The sequence below is a fragment of the Bos javanicus genome, chromosome 19, assembly GCF_032452875.1.
Source record: "Bos javanicus breed banteng chromosome 19, ARS-OSU_banteng_1.0, whole genome shotgun sequence".
NCBI lineage: Eukaryota > Metazoa > Chordata > Mammalia > Artiodactyla > Bovidae > Bos > Bos javanicus.
The window spans coordinates 35,886,358-35,903,158 of NC_083886.1; the positions used below are offsets into that span (position 1 = coordinate 35,886,358).

At 61.9% G+C, this 16,801-nt stretch overlaps 1 protein-coding gene across 6 annotated transcripts in view; it reads right to left on the reverse strand.

Annotated features, from left to right (window-relative positions):
- Positions 1–16,801, reverse strand: part of MYO15A (myosin XVA) — a 52,464-nt gene that overhangs the window by 35,130 nt on the left and 533 nt on the right. Inside the window, exons 1-10 of one of the 6 annotated variants that reach the window (XM_061391199.1) lie at positions 14,224–16,794; positions 7,918–12,935; positions 5,919–6,001; positions 5,321–5,384; positions 4,619–4,728; positions 4,221–4,295; positions 4,003–4,093; positions 1,543–1,646; positions 1,394–1,457; positions 417–530 (exon numbers count right to left, since the gene is read on the reverse strand). In XM_061391199.1, the coding sequence (XP_061247183.1) occupies positions 417–530; positions 1,394–1,457; positions 1,543–1,646; positions 4,003–4,093; positions 4,221–4,295; positions 4,619–4,728; positions 5,321–5,384; positions 5,919–6,001; positions 7,918–11,463 (4,251 nt within the window). In that variant the 5' untranslated portion in view covers positions 11,464–12,935; positions 14,224–16,794. Of the gene's footprint in view, positions 1–416; positions 531–1,393; positions 1,458–1,542; positions 1,647–4,002; positions 4,094–4,220; positions 4,296–4,618; positions 4,729–5,320; positions 5,385–5,918; positions 6,002–7,917; positions 16,799–16,801 lie in introns of those variants that run through there. The other 5 variants (XM_061391201.1, XM_061391198.1, XM_061391200.1 and 2 more) reach the window with 5 other exon arrangements.

Genomic DNA, 16,801 nt, shown 5'->3' on the forward strand with positions numbered 1-16,801 from the left:
TCTCAGCTTTCAATCCACTCCCGGGGCGAGGGGCTCCAAGCAGCCCCGCATGCCAGGCCCTGTGCTGAAGGCTCTGAGAACATTCCCTTCACCTAACCCTCACATGCCCTGCAATGCAAAACTATTCTGTCCCCATTTTACAGACAGGAAAGTGAGGCTCCAGAGGAAAGTGTGGTTACCACAGGCCACTGAGTTCTGTTCCAGGCTCCAAAAAAACAATCACATAGGCTGCCCCTGCCTTGGTTTTGGACCCCAGTGACACCTGTCCCCCTTGCCACAATGAGACACTGCAAAGGAACTCACCCCCCCAAACCCCAACACCTTCACTGTCCATCAGGACATGGTCTCTGGGCCCAAACAGCATGATGGGGCGGGGGCACCTGGCCAGGGGCCCTCAGACACCTGCTGGCACTCACCTGATTCAGGTAGTAGTAGGTCTCGGCCTCCTGAAGGCTGAAGGCCTGCCGGAGCTGGGCAGGCAGCCCAGCCAGGAGCTCATAGAAGATGTGGTAGTTCCTCTCATTTCTGGCCTATGGAGCGGTGGGTGGGTGCACAGAGGGGAGCCACCCACCCGGGTAACCCCCAGACACACATATAAGCCCAGGTGTACCCGCAAATACACACACACACAGGCCTCAGGTGAGACTGGCGCCTCTGAGTCGAGTGACCCCAGCCTGGCACTGGCGGGGGTGGGGGGATCTGGCGTGCTGGTGGGAAGGAGCCCTGAGCAGGGTTTAACTTTGGAGAAATAAGCACAAGGTGGAAGGAGCCCCAGAAGCCTTGTGGAGCCCACCTGCTGGTGGGGAGACAGACTCCTGGCAGACCACCATGAGTGGGGAGAAGTGCTCTGCAAGGAAATGCTGCAGCAGTGGGTGGGCAGGTCTGATGGGTGGAGGGGCTGCATTTTTACCAGGGGATCTTCCCTGAGCAGGTGGCATGCTGGGGAAGACTCGGAGGAGGTGAGGGGCTTGGCCTGGCAGGTGTCTGGGGTCGAGTGCTCCAGTTACAAAGAACAGTTGTGCAAAGGCCCTACAGCAGGATGGTGTCTGGTGTGCTTCCATGACAAGAAGATGGGCCACAGGCTCACATACACACACACACAACGTACATACAGATACACACACACACATACACAGATACACACAGAGATATACACATACACACACGCATATATGCACAGATACACACACGCACATATACAGAGATACATACATGCACATACATACACACATAGACACACGTACACCTACACACGTACATACACACACACGAGGAGATGGGCCACAGGCTCATACACACACACACACACACATACACTGCTCAGCTAGGTGCCAGGCTTCGAGGCTCTGCATGCCCCCCACCTGGACACACAAGCCCTGGAGAGCCAGCCCACCTGAAACACGATCCTGGATTTCTCGAGCAGGTACTGGGAGGTTATGGCACCAGAGATCACGCCCCTGGGTGGGTGGGCACAGTCGGGGTCAGGGCTGCGCCTGGCACAGTGCACACAGACCCTGCAGGTTCCTTTACCAGCCCACTCACCCTTCCAGAAAGATCTCCACAAACTTCCCGAAGCGGCTGGAGTTGTCGTTCCTGACGGTTTTGGCATTACCAAAGGACTCCAGGAGGGGTGTGGCCTCCAGGATCTGAGCGCCAGAGGACAATGTGGGCATTGTGGGGAGCACGCGGAACCAGCCCAGGTTCCCCTTCATGAGGGCGGTGGGTTCCCTGCAGACCCCCGAGGCCGCCCAGGCCCCCCGCCCTGCCTCCTGCTGCCCCACTGCACCACACATGCGTGTGCACACACACCCAGTACCTTTATCTTCAGGAGCCACCAGGACCAAGGAGGAGGAAGGAACAAGAACAGAAGTGGGTCACCTACAGGACTGACCAGCTCCCCCAGGATGCGGGGTGCCTTGAATCACAGAGGGACTGGCCAAGCCCTCCAAGTCCTTGGTGGGCAGGAGAGTCGCCAGGTGAGAGCAGACCCCTGAGCCTTGGAGACCCAGGTGTCTGGGCTCAGGGACCAAGGTGTAGTCCCAGGCTGGGGGCTCTGAGGATGTCTTTGTGCCCCAGCATCCTGGAAGGGCCTCCTTCCTGCCCTGCCTAGTTCCCACCTGGGGTCCTCTGCATTCTGAGTGAGGTCCTGCCCCTGTCCCCCACAGCTCCCACCCCTTGGGCTGGAAGGCCTGGCACAGCCCCGCCTCGTCTCCTGTCCCCTCCCTCGATCTGTCCAACACTATAGTCCCCTTGACTGTGCCCGTGCTGGCCCCTGGGCGTTAAGAGTTCTGTTCCCCTGCCGCTCTCAGCCCTTCCCTGCACACCTGTCTCCTGATGGAACATCAGCCCCACAGGCAGAAATCTGTCTGCACGTGCCTGGTGCCCAGGGTCCACACAAGACCTGGCACTTAGGAGGCCCTCTACAAACATCTGCAAGGGGGCTTCTCTGGAGGTCCAGTGGTTAGGACTCTATGCTTCCACTGAAAGGGGCACAGATTCAATCCCTGGTTGGAGAACTAGGATTCCCGTGTGCCACACACTGCAGCCAAAAGCAAAAAAAAAAAAAAAGAATCTGCTGAATGGATGAAATAGGGGTTAAAGAGCAGAGCCACCAGGGCATAGCGAATTACAGTGCCCACTTAGTAAGCAACTACTGCATGCCAGACCCTTTGTCCCAGTTACAGCATCATTAATGATCCTACGAGGTAGATGCCAGTATCAGCCATTTACAGATCAGGGAGCTGAGGCTCGGAGAGGTGTGCCGCCACATGCCCAGTACTCCAGGGTCAGAAGAGCGAGGACCCCACAGCCCGAGCTCGGTGGTGTAGGCAGCGTTTTCTCTGGCTGCGCTGTTTCCTTGGGATGAACTCTCAGGTGAAGCAGGAGGGCCAGGGATACAGAGAAGTGACACCTGTTATCCTGGCGACCGGGCCAGTTCCCTGCACTCACAGTCTAGCTTGGTCCCAGAAATATTGCCCATTGCACAGAGGAGTGGCCTGAGGCCCAGAGAGGCCTGGGGGCCAGCCTGGGGGTGCTCCAGGAGTCAGGGTCCACCTGGGCTTTGGCCTGTACTATCCCTTAGTCTGGGTGCCCCTTGAGGGCATCTGGAGTGAGTTCTCCCCCTGGTGCCTGGCATGAGGCAGGCACGCAGCCCAGGGCGGGACCATCAGGGCCCTGGGGCCATCCAGCCTGGCCTGCAGGTGCGGTGGTGCTGTGTTTGGGCTGGGCAGCATTCAGTGCCCTCCCAAGACCCCACCCCAGGGACCCTTGTCACATCTCAGCCCAGACATGGAGCCTGTGGCCCAGACATCAGTTGATCAAGGCAAGACTGGGTTCCACAAGGACTCATGGCCAAAACCAGTCCAACAGGAGGAGCCCTGAGACGTGCTGGCCCCTGGGCCATGGTGCTGCAGCACCATCGTGCTGGTCAATGGGAGACAGATGAGGATGACGGTCAAGTGTGGCAGGAGTGGGCAAGACAAGAGATGTTGTTTAAGACCGTAACCCCAGTCGTGCCCAGAATGGACCCGGAGGGCCCGACTGCAGGAGCAGGCTTAACAGGTGCTGTGGCCTGCTCCCAGAGCCTAGCCTGGGCCTGGCACACGGTGGGTCCTTGGGAAGCCTTTACCAAGGTTCTAACATTCTCAGTTCAGGGAACCTAGCTTTGAGCAGAACTCCCATTCTGCAGACCCTGGCCAGGCCTTCTCAGTGTCCCAGCACCTCCTGCCTGCAACCTCCACATTCGGGCCAGTCCTGCCTCCTTCACGACCATGAAGCTGAGGCCAGGCAGGGAGTGTGGGTGGCACCCCTGGCCCATGCAGCCTCTATTTGGGCTGCTCCAGGAAGCTGGAACATAGAGCTCACGCAGAGAGACATGAGCAGGAAGGAACTCCCAGGGAAGGCAGGCAGAAAGAGCCCCCAGTCCTATGAGCCCTCCCTGTGCATCCCTGGGTGCTGGGCTGGGGGAGATGGACAGACCACGCAGCTGAGAGATGGACTCACTTGCCGTGTGACGCCCCGCTTCTGACTCATGGCTGCCAGGTAGCGCAGAATCAGCTTCGTGGCCTCGGTTTTTCCCGAGCCGCTCTCTCCGCTGCCCGGGCAAAGGAGCAGAGTGAGCTGCCACCTGCTCACAGTGCCGTCCCCCAGGCTCTCCTGACCTCGCCATGACACAGGAGGACATGGGTAGGAGGCTGGTCCCCAGCCCCACCCCTGCTCACCTGATAATTATGCATTGGTTCTGTTTGGCATCGAGCATTTTGGCGAAGGCGAGATTTGCGATTGCGAAGAGGTGGCTGGAGAGACAGGCCAAAGGGTTCCTGGGCAGGCCTTGCCCCATGCCCCCAAACCTCCCAGTGGGCGGGCAGGGGGCACCTTTGCCCAGCTGAGTGGCCAGTCCTGCTCCACGCCCACTCCTAGGAGAATGTTCCTGCAAGGCTCCCTGTCCAGAACTGAGCCTGCAGTTCTGCAGAACAGTGGCCTGCAGCCCAAAGAGGGCTATGGCCAGGCTTGGGGAGAGACTGTTGGGCCACCCACCACCACCTGCCCCGACCCCCAGCTCAGACAGGGCCCCAGGAGACCCCAGGCTATCCCTTCTCCCAGCCCGAGAGACACTCACGGGGGGTTCTCGGCCAGGGCCCGCCCACTGTACTGCTGCACCTGCTCCGGCCCGTAAATTCCAAACATCTGGTACGGGTTCACCGACACCAGGATGCTGCCGATGTACGTCTGCTGGGCAGACAGTGGCCTCAGTGCCTGTCAGCATCCCTCCCTCCCCTACTTCTGGAGTCGGGATCCTTCTTTTGTGGGGACAGATGCCTGGCTGCCTGGCCCTGGTGCCTACACCTTGGTCTCTGACAGTCTGATGGGTCATCTGCTCTGGTGGTGGAGTGTCAGGCACTGACCAGGCTGAGGCCAGAGAAGGCTGAAGCAAGCAAAGCCCCACAGCCACGATGCTGCAAGGATGGCCACGACAGCTGCTGCCTGCTTCATTCGTTCACAGTTGGGGCCGCCCCCTGACTGCCTCTTCTGGAACCCGGGTCTCTGGAAGCTTTAATCCACTGGACCCCTGGTGGCAGGGGTCACACACTTCTGGGTTCCCTGTCTCCAGGTCTCTGCTCCTGGCACCCACTATTTTCAGACTCTGTATTCTAGGACTTTAGGTGCTAGTGCTCCCAGCTCTTGCATGCTATGGCTGAATAGTAGAAACTCCAGCCTGGGGTGGGCAGGAGAAATCCATGCTGTCCACTGCAGCCCTAGGAGGCAGGGGAGCCGCAGCCCTCAGATCCCAGCCCAGGGAGGTGCTGGCCCCAGGCCTTACATAGATGAGATTCCGTTCAAATCTGGTCTTGAGGTTGGCCAGCACGGTGGTCTCCTGGAGGTCTCTGTGAAGGCATGGAGAGGGACAGTCAGGGGCCACCTTCCCATCTGGGCAGGGCCTTCATCAGAAAGGCCAGAGTTCAAGTCCCACCTCTGACACCAACCGTGATGCCTTGGGCAAGTTACTTAACCTCTCTGTGCCTCAGCTTTTCCATCTGTCCAATGGGCATAACAATCACTGTCCCCATGTCTCCGAGGTGGGGTTGCTCTCAGGTAGCAGATGTAAGGGCTGTCCCCATGGTTGGATAATGATATTGACCAGCACAGCCTTCACATCTGGGGCACCTCCGCTGTGCCAGCACCCCACAACAGCCTCCCCACATCCTGCAGGTGAGAAACCATGGCAGAGAGGCTGAGTAACCGCCTGGGCCCAGCCAGTAAAGGCCAGGGCTGGGGTCTGGACCCAGCCCCTCCAAATTATCGGGCTTTTGTGACACTGCCTGACCCTCGCTTTGCAGAGGAGGAAATGTTCCGGAAGGTGAGGGGTGCCTGGGCAAGAGGCTCTGGCTGGGAGCACGGTGACCACGGCGAGCACTCACTCGAGCTGCGTCATGTCCTCCACGCCGTCTTCCTGCTGCTGCTCGCGGAGCTGTGTGGATGGTAGGTTGCGGATGGAGTGCATCTGGAGGAGACACCAGCGGTCAGCCATGCGTGCGTCCCCAGCCCCCATGGCCTGGACATGACCAGGACCCACTCGCGTTGCAGGAAAGGGAACCCTGAGGCCAGGTTGGGTGGGTCCCACGGGACCCCCACCTCGGAACGCAACCCTTAGTCCAGGGACCCACGTCCGGCCTCAGTACTCCCACATGTTCCCAAGGGTCCTGCCCAGGAGGTGAGCACATGTTTGTAGGAGCAAGGCCTCCTGCCTCACATGCTCCTGGGGCTGACCCTCTTCTCCAGGGTGATGCCCAAGTTGGCTTATGTGATGACTAGCATCCCTGTCTGCTGCCTGGGGCCCTTCGAAGGATGAGGACTTTCCCATTTGACACCACACCCCGTGACCAGCGCTGAGCAAACTGAGCCATGCACACAGACCCGGGCTCAGTACTGCCTGCCACTCAGGCTCTCCCCCAGCCCCCGCAGTCTTGCAGAGCGCCTGTGGACATGCACGCCGGCCTGTGGTCCATGGACGGGGGCACACACGTGCAGCATACACTCTCAACTTCCATTTGACAGTTTCTCCTGTGTCCCGTGTCCCCGCATCTGGGGGTCTCAAAACAAAAGTCCCAATGCCCGCTCTGGGCGGCAGGGCCTCCTCTGTGCACATCTAGTGTGCACAACGGACCTGAGGATGCCACGTCAGCCTGGGCCATAGCACATGCACTCATGTGCTCTCCATGTTTGGCTGTGCTGTGGTTGAGCACTTGTTCCAGGCCTGCACGTGACCCATGGAATGGAGAGGACACCTGGGCACCCACCTTTCCTGCCTCTTGAATCCAGCCCGCACCCCTCCTCCCCTGAGAGGCAAGGAAAGGGGACACCAGGAGGCAGCCCTCGTGCTAAGTAGGGCACAGCAGGTATCACCCCAGAGGCCCTGGCCTCCCGCCCACCCACCTGCCCAGGTGCGCCAGCCACTCACATATTCCAGGGTGAGGAGGGCCCAGGCATCCTTGCCCCTTACTCCTGGGCGCCTCGTGCCCCGCTCCCTCAATGCTGCGGCCCACACAGCACGGGGCACCCGCCGCCGGGGCCAGGGCCCCCCCAGCAGCCAGGCTGCCCCAGTCGCCATGGCTGGGCCACTGGCCGCCCACTCCACTGGGCCCCGTCTGCGGAGGCTGAGAAACACACGCGGCCACTGCATGCCCCGCCCACCCCAGGTGTTCCCGGGGGAGGCTCCAGTGACCACCCCCCTCCACTGAAGGCTGCCAGCACGGAGCTCGCGTTCCGCCTCAAGCGTGGCAGCCAAGCGCAGACTTGGCACCCCTTAGACAGACTGCCTGCCTCACACCCTACAGGCGCCCAGACAGACTCCTGGCTCAGCGTGAAACAGTGTGACCCCTGGGTCTTGGTACCTGCCTGCCCTGTTCAGTAAAGAGGCTGTAAGCCTGGGTCCTAAGCCCTCACATTCAGACAGTCCAATGCCCTGCAGCCCAGGAGACTGCCCTTAAGCAGGAGCCCCCAAGAGAGCAAAGACCCCAGTTTGGCAAGAGGAACAGCATGTATGTGAATGGGGGTGGGACAGGGTGGTAGGCAGGGTCTGTAGTTTTGTGCTCAGCCAAGATCTCTGCAGGGAGCTGAGGGTGGATGTGCTATCCAGGTCGGACGAGGACAGGGCTGCTTGAAGCCCAGGATGGACAAGATCCCTTCCTCCACATGACCTGCAAGGAGTTTCTGGCGTCTCTGTCCTCTGCTTGCCTGTGCCGGGCATCCAGCCCCTCATTTATTTCTCTAGAAGCTCCAAGAGGCTGTTCTTTCCAAGCTACAGATGGGAAGACCGAGGCCCAAGCAGGCAGCCGCTCTCCAAGGTCCTGAGAATGTCTCCTGCCCTGTTTCCCAGGAAGGAACCCCAAGCCCTCCCTCTGACATGTGCCCCCATACCTTGCTCCACAAGCCTTTGGTGCCAACCTCTTCCGAGGGGCCCCCATGGGGCAGGCCGGCAGCTCCAGGGCCCAGGCGACAGGACAGGGGGCGGGTGGATACTTGCAGCTGGGGTTGGTGGGCCTCCGCAGGCAGCCAGAGGCGGGACCAGAGCAGACTCCAGGCTCTTGGCCTGGGGATGGGCTCTGGCTCCTGGGTCACCTGGACAAGGGGCTGCAGAGGGGCAGGACCAGCTCGCTGGAAGGAGCTCAGCTTCTGTATACGAGGCATGACCACTGCAAAACGCCCAGGACTTGCCTGGAACCGTTCACCTGCCTTGGGCAGGGGTCCCGGGGCCCCTGTGGGTGCCAAGGGAGCTGGGGCACTGGGCAGTGTCCCCCACCGGCGCCATGGTGGCCATGTGGCTCTCATCTGGTCAGAAGCAGCCAGCGGGTTGGAGAGACTGAGCCTCAGTGCTTTCCGATCTGAGTGGGCATCGCTGGAGGGTGTTGGGGCTGGGGGCTCAGGCTCTGTTGGTGTCTGGGCGTCCCCTGGGCAGGCCTCTTCTTCAGGCTTTTTGGGGCTGGGGCTGGCTGATTTGGTCAGCTGTCCGGGTCCTGGGTCCTGGTGTCTCCCCAGGAAAATGCAGGTTGAGTCAGAGGCTGGGTCTTCAGCCTGGAGAGCAGGGGAGGGCACTGGGCCCCCGGGCTGGAGGAAGGAGCTCGAGGGCACAGGGGGTGGCCTGGAGAAGCCACGGAGGCTGCCAGGGCCTCCGGGCCAGGGCGAGGGTGGGCGCTGGGTGGCAGGCATGTCCACGTCCCAGCTCGGGGCCAGCGGGGGCACTGTCCAGGGTGTCTCCGAGTCCTCGGGCTCGCCCTGGCTCTCTGGGCACTCAGGGGCGGCAACAGCCGCATGCCAAGACCCAGGCCCCTGCGGCAGCAGGAAGGGCTGGCGGGGCCGGGGCTTTACGGCCCTGGTGGGCGGCTCACTGAGGCGGCGCCACGTGCGCGGGAGGCGTGAGGGCAGGTTGAGCGAGCGGTGCCGCGGGCGGGGACCCAGCAGAGGGGGCGGTGAGGGCGGCCGCGGGGGGCCCAGCAAAGGTGAGCGGAGTGCGCCAGGGCGTGGTGAGGCTCGGCATGGGGACGGGGGCTCCCGCAATGAGCGGGGACGGCGGGGTGGTGGTGAGAAAGGCGGCCGGAAGGGGACGGCGCGGATGGAGGGCTGGGGGGACAGGGGCCCCAGGGGTGAGCAGTAGCCCAAACCGGGCCGGCTCCTCAGTGAGGGTCGGGGTGAGGGTCCAGGGAAGCCGAAGGCAGCTCCTTGGTGGCGAGAGCTCCTGAAGGAAGGCTGCGGTCCGGGGAAGGCCAGTGGGTCTGGGAGCCCCTCAGGGATCAGGGGTGGGGGCTCTGCCAAGGCCCGCCAGCTGGCCTGGGGTGCAAGGGGCACGTGAGCCGGGGCGGCCCAGGGTGGCGGGTGCAGGCGGAGGGAGCTGTAGGGCGAGATGGCCGGGGGCAGGCCTGGGGCCAGGGCGAGGGGCGGGGCGAGGGTTGGGGTGGGCGCTGGGCCGGGCATGGGGCTGGGGCCCAGACGTGGGGTGCGCGGTGGGGTCGCAGGGCGGTGGCAGTTGTTGTTGTTGCGCGCGCGTGCTTGCGCCCTACGCAGCACGATGGGCGTGCTGGGGCGCTCGGAGTCCATGCCCGCCAGCTTGTAGCCGAAGCGCTTATAAGCCGCCTCCCTGACCGTCGGGCCTCGCCCCCGGGCCTTCCGGCTGCCCCTGAGCCGCGGGATGGGCTCCTTTTCCGACAGGGTATTTTTGAGGAACCGCGCCAGCGACGTGGCCGGGCGTGGTGCGGGGCGGCCGATGTCCGGGCTGAAGCCCAGGCCCCGGGGGCCGCCGAAGGCCGAGAGGGCACGCTGGAGGTGGCGCTGGCGCGACGTGAGGAAGCCCCAGAAGGGGTGGCCGTAGGGCACCGGGGGCAGCGGCGGCATTTCGTCCTCTTCCTCGTCTTCATCTGCATCACCCAGGGGCAGAGGGATGTCCAGGGAGGGCGGCAGGGGCACCTCCAATTTCTCCTTCCCGAACAGCTTCACCTGGGGCCGCGGGAAGAGGCGGAACCTGCGGATGAGGGACAGCTTGGACCTGGCAGGCTTGTCCATGCCCTGCTGCTCGAAGAAGGCGGCACTGGGCAGGCGGAAGGAGGTGCCCGGCTGTTCACTGCCCCCCTCCTCGGGCTCCTCCAGCTCCGCTATGTCATCCATCGGGTGGGCATATGGGTTGTGGGGTGACAGAATGGGCGGAGGCACCCACGGGTACGCGAAGGCCGACTGCTGGGGTGGAAGATAGGGCCCTTCAGGGGGGTAGACTGCCTGGGCCCCACCATAGGTGCCTTCCGCGAAGGGGACACCATAGGGCTGCGCGTAGGGATCCAGGTGGGGCACGCTGTAGGGATCCAAGTGGGGCGCAGCATACGGGAGCTCGTAGGCCAGGTCATAGGGTGGGTATGGCGGGTAGAGGGCCTCGGGAGGGGCGTAGGTCTCCGGGTAGTAGCTGTGCGGTTGCACCTCGGCCGCGTAGGCCTCGTAGTAGCCATAGGGAGACGCGAACGCCGATGGGGGCGCATAGGGGGGCTCGTAGTCGTCGTAGCCGTAGCCGAAGGTGTAGTCGGGGTAGAAGGAGCCGCTGTAGTAGTCAGGGCCGTAGTAGTCGTAGGGGTCCTCAGGCACGTACTGGTGCGCATAGTCGTAGGGCGGCCAGGCTGGGCCGTGGGGGCCGTAGGCGCCCTGGAGGGGCTCCTGCTCCTCCTCGTACCGGTACAGCGATTGCTGGTCGTAGTAGTCATCGCCCTCGCGGTGGTAGTCGTAGTATTCGCCCAGGTCCTGGAAGCCCTCAAGCCCATACAGCGACCTGCGGGAGCCCGAGTGCCGGAACGGGGCCTCATCCTCAAAGGGCAGGAAGCCCACGGGCTCGCCTGATGCGTAGATGCTGTGGGCGCGTGGGAACCTGCGCAGGCGGCCCCCTGGCCGCAAGATTTCAGCGCCCGACGGGAAGGGCAGCTTGCGCGAGCCCACGCGGGAGCCCGAGCGGTCCAGCCAGGCGTCTAGTGTGGCCTGAGTGCTGCCCGACTTCTCGGCCTTCTTGATGAGGAACTTCTTAGTGAGCCAGTTGATGGCCGTGGACGCCTTGCTGAGCGACTGGGCACGCGGGCGCAGGCGGCCGTAGCCCCGCCGTCCGGGGAAGCGGATCACCATGAAAGACGGCTTCTTGCCCTTCATGGCGCGCTTCTTCTTGCCCATGCGCATCTGCGTCATGAGCTTTGACGTGGATTTGAGCACGGTGCGCGCCTTCTTCTTGCGTTTGGTCTTCTGGGGGCCTGTGTGGAGGCCCCAGAAGAAGGCTGATGCGCTCCGGAACTGGCCCTTCTTGGAGATCTTGGGCGTGCGGTCTCGAAATCCCATGAACAGCCGTGACGTCCCCTTCAGGCTCCGCTTGGGCTTCTCCGGCTCCGGCGCCTTCTTCCCCTTCTTCCCTTTCTTGGCTTTCTTCTCATCCTCATCTTCCTTTGCCATGGTGGTCACCTGCTCCCTCCCAGATCGTCTGGTGTCACAAGCTCAGGACCTTGGGGACACGGGGACCTGCTGAATGTCCTGCCTGTGGCTGGACATGCAGCCTCCTTTGACTCAGAGCAGCTGGGACCGACCCTGTGGCCTGGGAAGGTTCAGCCAAGCTCCTTCTGGCTGGGACCAGGATTTCAAGGGGGCACATTCATAATTCATCTCCTCGAGCTCCGCCTAGAGTTTCACCCTCAAGGCTAGTGGAAAGCGCCTGGGTGTTGTTTATTGGAAGTGGGGGAGGCCTGGCAGGCCCATGCTGGGGCAACAACTTAGCCTTACAGTCTCCACAGGGACAACCGTGCTGACCCCAGTTGAGCCCTCCCCAAGCCTCTGCTGACCCACCCACAGAAGTGAGCGCTTGGGTCAACTGGGCCCCAGAGAAGGGGAGCCTCCTGCCCTAAACCACACAGCAAGTCTGTTCCGGGCCACAAATGGAGCCCCATCTCCTGAGCCAGAGCCAGATGTTTAAAGGCCAGCAAGTAACCCTGGAGGGGAAGCTGGGACCCTCCAGGTCCTGGGTAAGGGAGGGGGAGGGTGGGCAAGGCAGGTGCCCAGGACTGCTGTCAGTGTAACCAGAGCTGGCCAGCTCTCAGTAGTGTGAATAATTTACTGGGGAGAACCAGGCTGCTGGCTCAGAAGGCAGGGCAAGAAGGGGGCATCTCAGTTCCAGTGGGGCTTGATGGGGCCTCTTGCCTGGCCAGGGCAAGGGGTGCAGAGGAGCAAAAGCAGTGGGTGGGGCCTGGCTCTGGCCCCAGCTCTGCCGCCAATGGGCTCTGTGGTCTTGGGAGAGCCCTCTGTCTTCTCTGGGCCTGTTTCCTCCTCTGGAATGAGTCATGACCCCACTCTGTCTCCTTCACACGGAGGAAACAAGATGTGATGGAGCTGCTGGGCAGCATCCCTGACCAGGGGCACCATGTGTGTGGCCCGTGTCCCAGGCCCCTTCCTGGCCCTGCCGCTCCTCCCGGTTTCTGCCGCTGCTGAGACAGCCCTGTGGTCCCTGCCCTTTCCAGGTACAGCTGATTCCTCCAGGGTGGCCGCTTGACCCAAAGCCATGTGCCCACTGTCCGGCCGGTGACCAGTCCACTTAAAAAACCTGCACTATGAGAGGCAGGGGCTGAAGCTTGTTAGATGAAAGGGGCCAGGGGAGAATTTAGGGGCCGCACCTCTGGGACCCAAGGCCTGGGTACTGTCTCTCCCCTCGCCCACCTCTGCCCAGGAATCGAGGATCAGGACATAAGGGCCTGGGGAGCTGAGGACAGGTCTCCAGCTAATGTCAGGCTCTCCTCTCATTGGACTTCCGTTTAGTCCTCGGGCCCCACAGCCAACTCTGTGATTACCTTAAGGTTTTCCTTAGAAGATCCTGGGGCAGAGGCGCTCTAGCCCTGGGCCTACCACTTGCTGACCCTTTGGAGCCTCAGTTTGCTCAGCTATGAAATGGGGACAGAGAGGCCCTTCTCAGACAGAGGAGAGGAGCCAAGAGGTGGGTGTGTGAGGAGATGCACCCCCATCCTCCCCTCCTCTCACTCCCTCTGCCCCCTCGCTTCCTTCTCTGCCTCTGCTTCTCCTCCCCCAAGACTCACCAAGAGCCCTTTGGTGCCCAGCAGTTCAGGGGATGGTGTGGAGTGCTAGGCCAGGGGCTGCTGGTGTCCCCAAGGAGTGGGAACCAGAGTAGCCAGGCACCTTCCAGGGGGGGTGGCACACAGGAACTGGGCCCCCACAGGGTGGGATCTCAAGGGGGCATCCACCCCCATCACCTCCTCTGCTGTCTCCCCCCACCTCATTTTGGGCTGTGGCTGCTGCCCACTGGAGAGAACATGGAGCAGGGGTTCACTCTGAACCCAGAGGGGCCAATACCCCACCCCCAACTGCTTCTCCCGGAGGTGGTTTCCAACTGAGACCCAGGCCACTGTTTTCCCATGAGGGTCTCACAACAGGCTATGGGTGGAGACCATCCACTCATCTCCAGATGAGGAAACAGAGGTGAAGTGACTTGTGCAAGGTCAACCAGCTAGGGATGGTGGAATTGGGCTCCGACCCAGGTCTGGTGGTCCAGAGTCACCCTTCTTACTAGGTCACCCTTGCCTCAGGGCTCCTGGGTGCTCGGGCTAGCATGTGGCGGGGGGAAGACAGTGGGTGCAAGCAGGGGCTCAGCCAGCCTTCCAGTTCTGGGGCCGAGGGCCCAGTGCCGGTGGGAGTTGCCTAGGCCCTGTCCCTGCTCAGGGCCCCCCTAGACCCCTCCCAGGCCTGGCTCCAGTCCCTCAGGACAGCAAACACTGACTTGTCTGTTCATTCACTGGTTGAGAAGTGTTTGCTAGAAGCCTGTCCTGCAGCAGGTGCTGTTTAAGCACTGGGGACGCAGCTAAGAAAACAGAAACCTGCCCTCATGGAGCTGACATTCTGGGCAGGGGGACTGGCAACAAATAAGGTGAGTGAGTGAAAGACACAGGCAGTCGGATGGTGTGAGTATTGGTGTTGAAATAACACAGGGAGGCAGCACCAAAAGGGGCCGGGGCAAGGTGCCTCAGAAATGATACCCGGGCCAAGAGCTGCAGGAGGGGAGGGAGGGAGGCCTGAGGGGAGCACAGTGGTCCTGACTTGAGGGAGGAACAGCAGAGCCAGGGTGACAGCACAGTGAGGGGCAGACGTGGGGGTGGGTTCGGAGGTCATGGGTGAGCACTTGGCCAGAGCCGTAGCAGAGAAAGGGTGGAATCAGACCTCCATGGTCTTCACAGAGTTCCTCTGGCCACTGCAGAGGCTGCTGTGGGAGCCACCGCGTGAGGAAGGCTGGGGCCAAGGACAGAGTGGGGGTTGCCGATGTGTTTGCTTGTGGAGACGAGACTGCCTGCCAGAGTTCCTCACTGAACCGGGCGGGAGTGGAGGCTGCCAGCAGACAAGGCTATGGGCAGAGCAGAGAGAGACTGGATGTCAGCCCTGCGCATGGAGGTCTGGGCCATCCACTGTCCGGGTAGCTGGCAGGAATTGCACGGATCGGAGCTGACAGTAGCCATCAGTCAGTGGCGTCTTGGCAGGACGGCACTGGGGTGGGGGCATGCGGAGGAGAGGCCCCAGCAATGAGCCTGGGGCTGCACTGCTGGGGACCAGAGCCGGTGGCAGAGACCAGAGGGAGGTGTGGGGAGACCCTGCATCAGTGTCACCCAGGACACTTCCCCAGAGCAGACGGGAGCCGTGGCCTGGAGCAACTGTATTTGTGATACTAATGGTAGGCTGCCTGGCTCTATGTTCATCACACAGAGGCTCTCCTCAGCCCCGGGAGTGGAGAGCACCCCAGCGCCCATGCTTGCATACAGTCGAGGGGCCCAGGGAAGAGGCCACATGACTCACTGTGTCAGACCCAAGACGGGAATGGGACCGACCGAGAGCTGAGCCTCCCCCAGAACCTCTGGGGTCCCTCTCTGAGAACATGGGCTCTGCTATGGCTGGGTTGGCCTCTCTGAACATCAGTCTCTTCATCTGGACAGTGGATTTTGGAGCCCAAGGACCTGAGGTTCCCTGCTGCCCGGCAAGTCAATGGCTACAGTCCAGTGCCAGCCTCCGAAACAAACACCAAGCTGCCAAGGACACCCAGCGTGGGCAGACAGAGGTGTGGCTCCAGGAGGAATCCCTGAGCCCCTTTCCCCACCTCAGTTTCTTCAAATTTCATGTGGAGCTGGGGGCGGGGTGGCACCCTGTAGTCTCTAAAGGGGGCCCCCTTTCTAGCTGTTGAGGGTCCCGCCTCTCTCTCGGCCTCCCCAGCCTCAGCTGCAGTCAAAGAGCGGCTGTCAGAGAACAAATCTCATTTGTTCACATGTTACCTGCCACGCACCGTGTGGGGCTAGGGGCCACAAAGTGGAGCAGAACCAGACACAGCCTCCACCCTCCCACAGCTCCCAACGTCAGGGGTATACAGACATTAAGCAGAAAGCCACACCAATAAGGGGGGACTGCGGCCATGGGAAGAGCTGAGCAGACCAGGCTATGATGTGGGCGGGGAGGGGGGGGGGATGCTGCAGGGGGAGCCTGGAGGGCCCTCCAAGATGCTAACCCTGAACCAAGATCTGTGAGATGAGGGAGCAGTTCAGACGGAAGAGGGAACAGTTTTCAGGCAGATGGAATAGCATGTGCAGAGAGCAGGTGGCAGGAGGGATGGAGTGAGGTGAGAGTGCAAGTGAGAAGTAGCCAGGATGGCAGGAGGAGCCAAGTGAGGCTGGGTGCTGGGGTGGGACTGTGAGCCCTCCAGCAGTGGGGGACATGGCCGGGCTCTGAGCTGTCGGGGTGCTGCAAGCCTATCTGTGTTCTGAAAGTGGAAGTGACCAAGTGTGCTGAGCCATACTACGTGCTGGGCCCCAGATCTCACACCTCCCCCACGTAGACGCGGGTCTGTAACGGGTCTCAGGGAGGTTTGGTCTCTGAGCTTTGAACCCCTGGCTGCAGAGTGTCGTGCTCTCAGCAGCTGCTCCTTATGCAGTTGTCCTGGACAAAAGCTTCTGGGCCACTGTGTGGAGATGGGGTGCAGGGACAGTGGCTGGGCCTGGGTTGGCTCTGGTAAGGGACACGCTCAGGTCAAGTGGGCAGCCCTGGAGATGGCCATGGGGGCTGGCCTGGGGCCCGAGGCGAAGTGGGAGGTGTGGGGAGATGACAAGTCTGGTCTGGGAAGCAGAAGGTGTGTGGTGACCGTGGGTCCAGGTGGAGAGTCAGGGAGGAGGATTAGGTGGGTGTTGAGGCTCCTCCAGCCCCAGGGACACCTCCCCGGCATAAGGCTCTGTGAAGGGCCAGGTCATGCTGACCTAGCCTCGCACAGACTAGACAGCATAACTCTGCTGACCACAGATCCAGAAGGCCCAAGACCCAACACAGACACCCAGACTGCCCCGGAAACAAGCCCACCCATGGGGAGGGATGTGGGGGGCCAGTGACCACAGCCCCAGTCATGCCTCCCAACCAGACACTGGCCAGGGACACCTGGACCTCTGGCCTCATCCTCATCCTTCCCCAGCCCAACTGGGGAACAGACAGGCCTGGAGGTGACCCCTGTAAGCCTAGGGCCCTTCGCCACATGTGAGGCAACCATCACCCAGGCAGAACCCCTCCTTTGGGACCTCATGGCTGAGTTGGGCAGCCCACCATCATCAAGAGAACTGCACTCGACCTCGAGCATCACGCACATCTCACAGATAAAGAAAGCAAGGCCAAGATGGACCTCACAGTGGGTCAGGACAAGGCCCCAGCTCAGCCACTGCGCCCCCCTACCCCTGCACCCAGGGGGTTGGGGGCAGACCCCAAGGGCCCAGGCCAA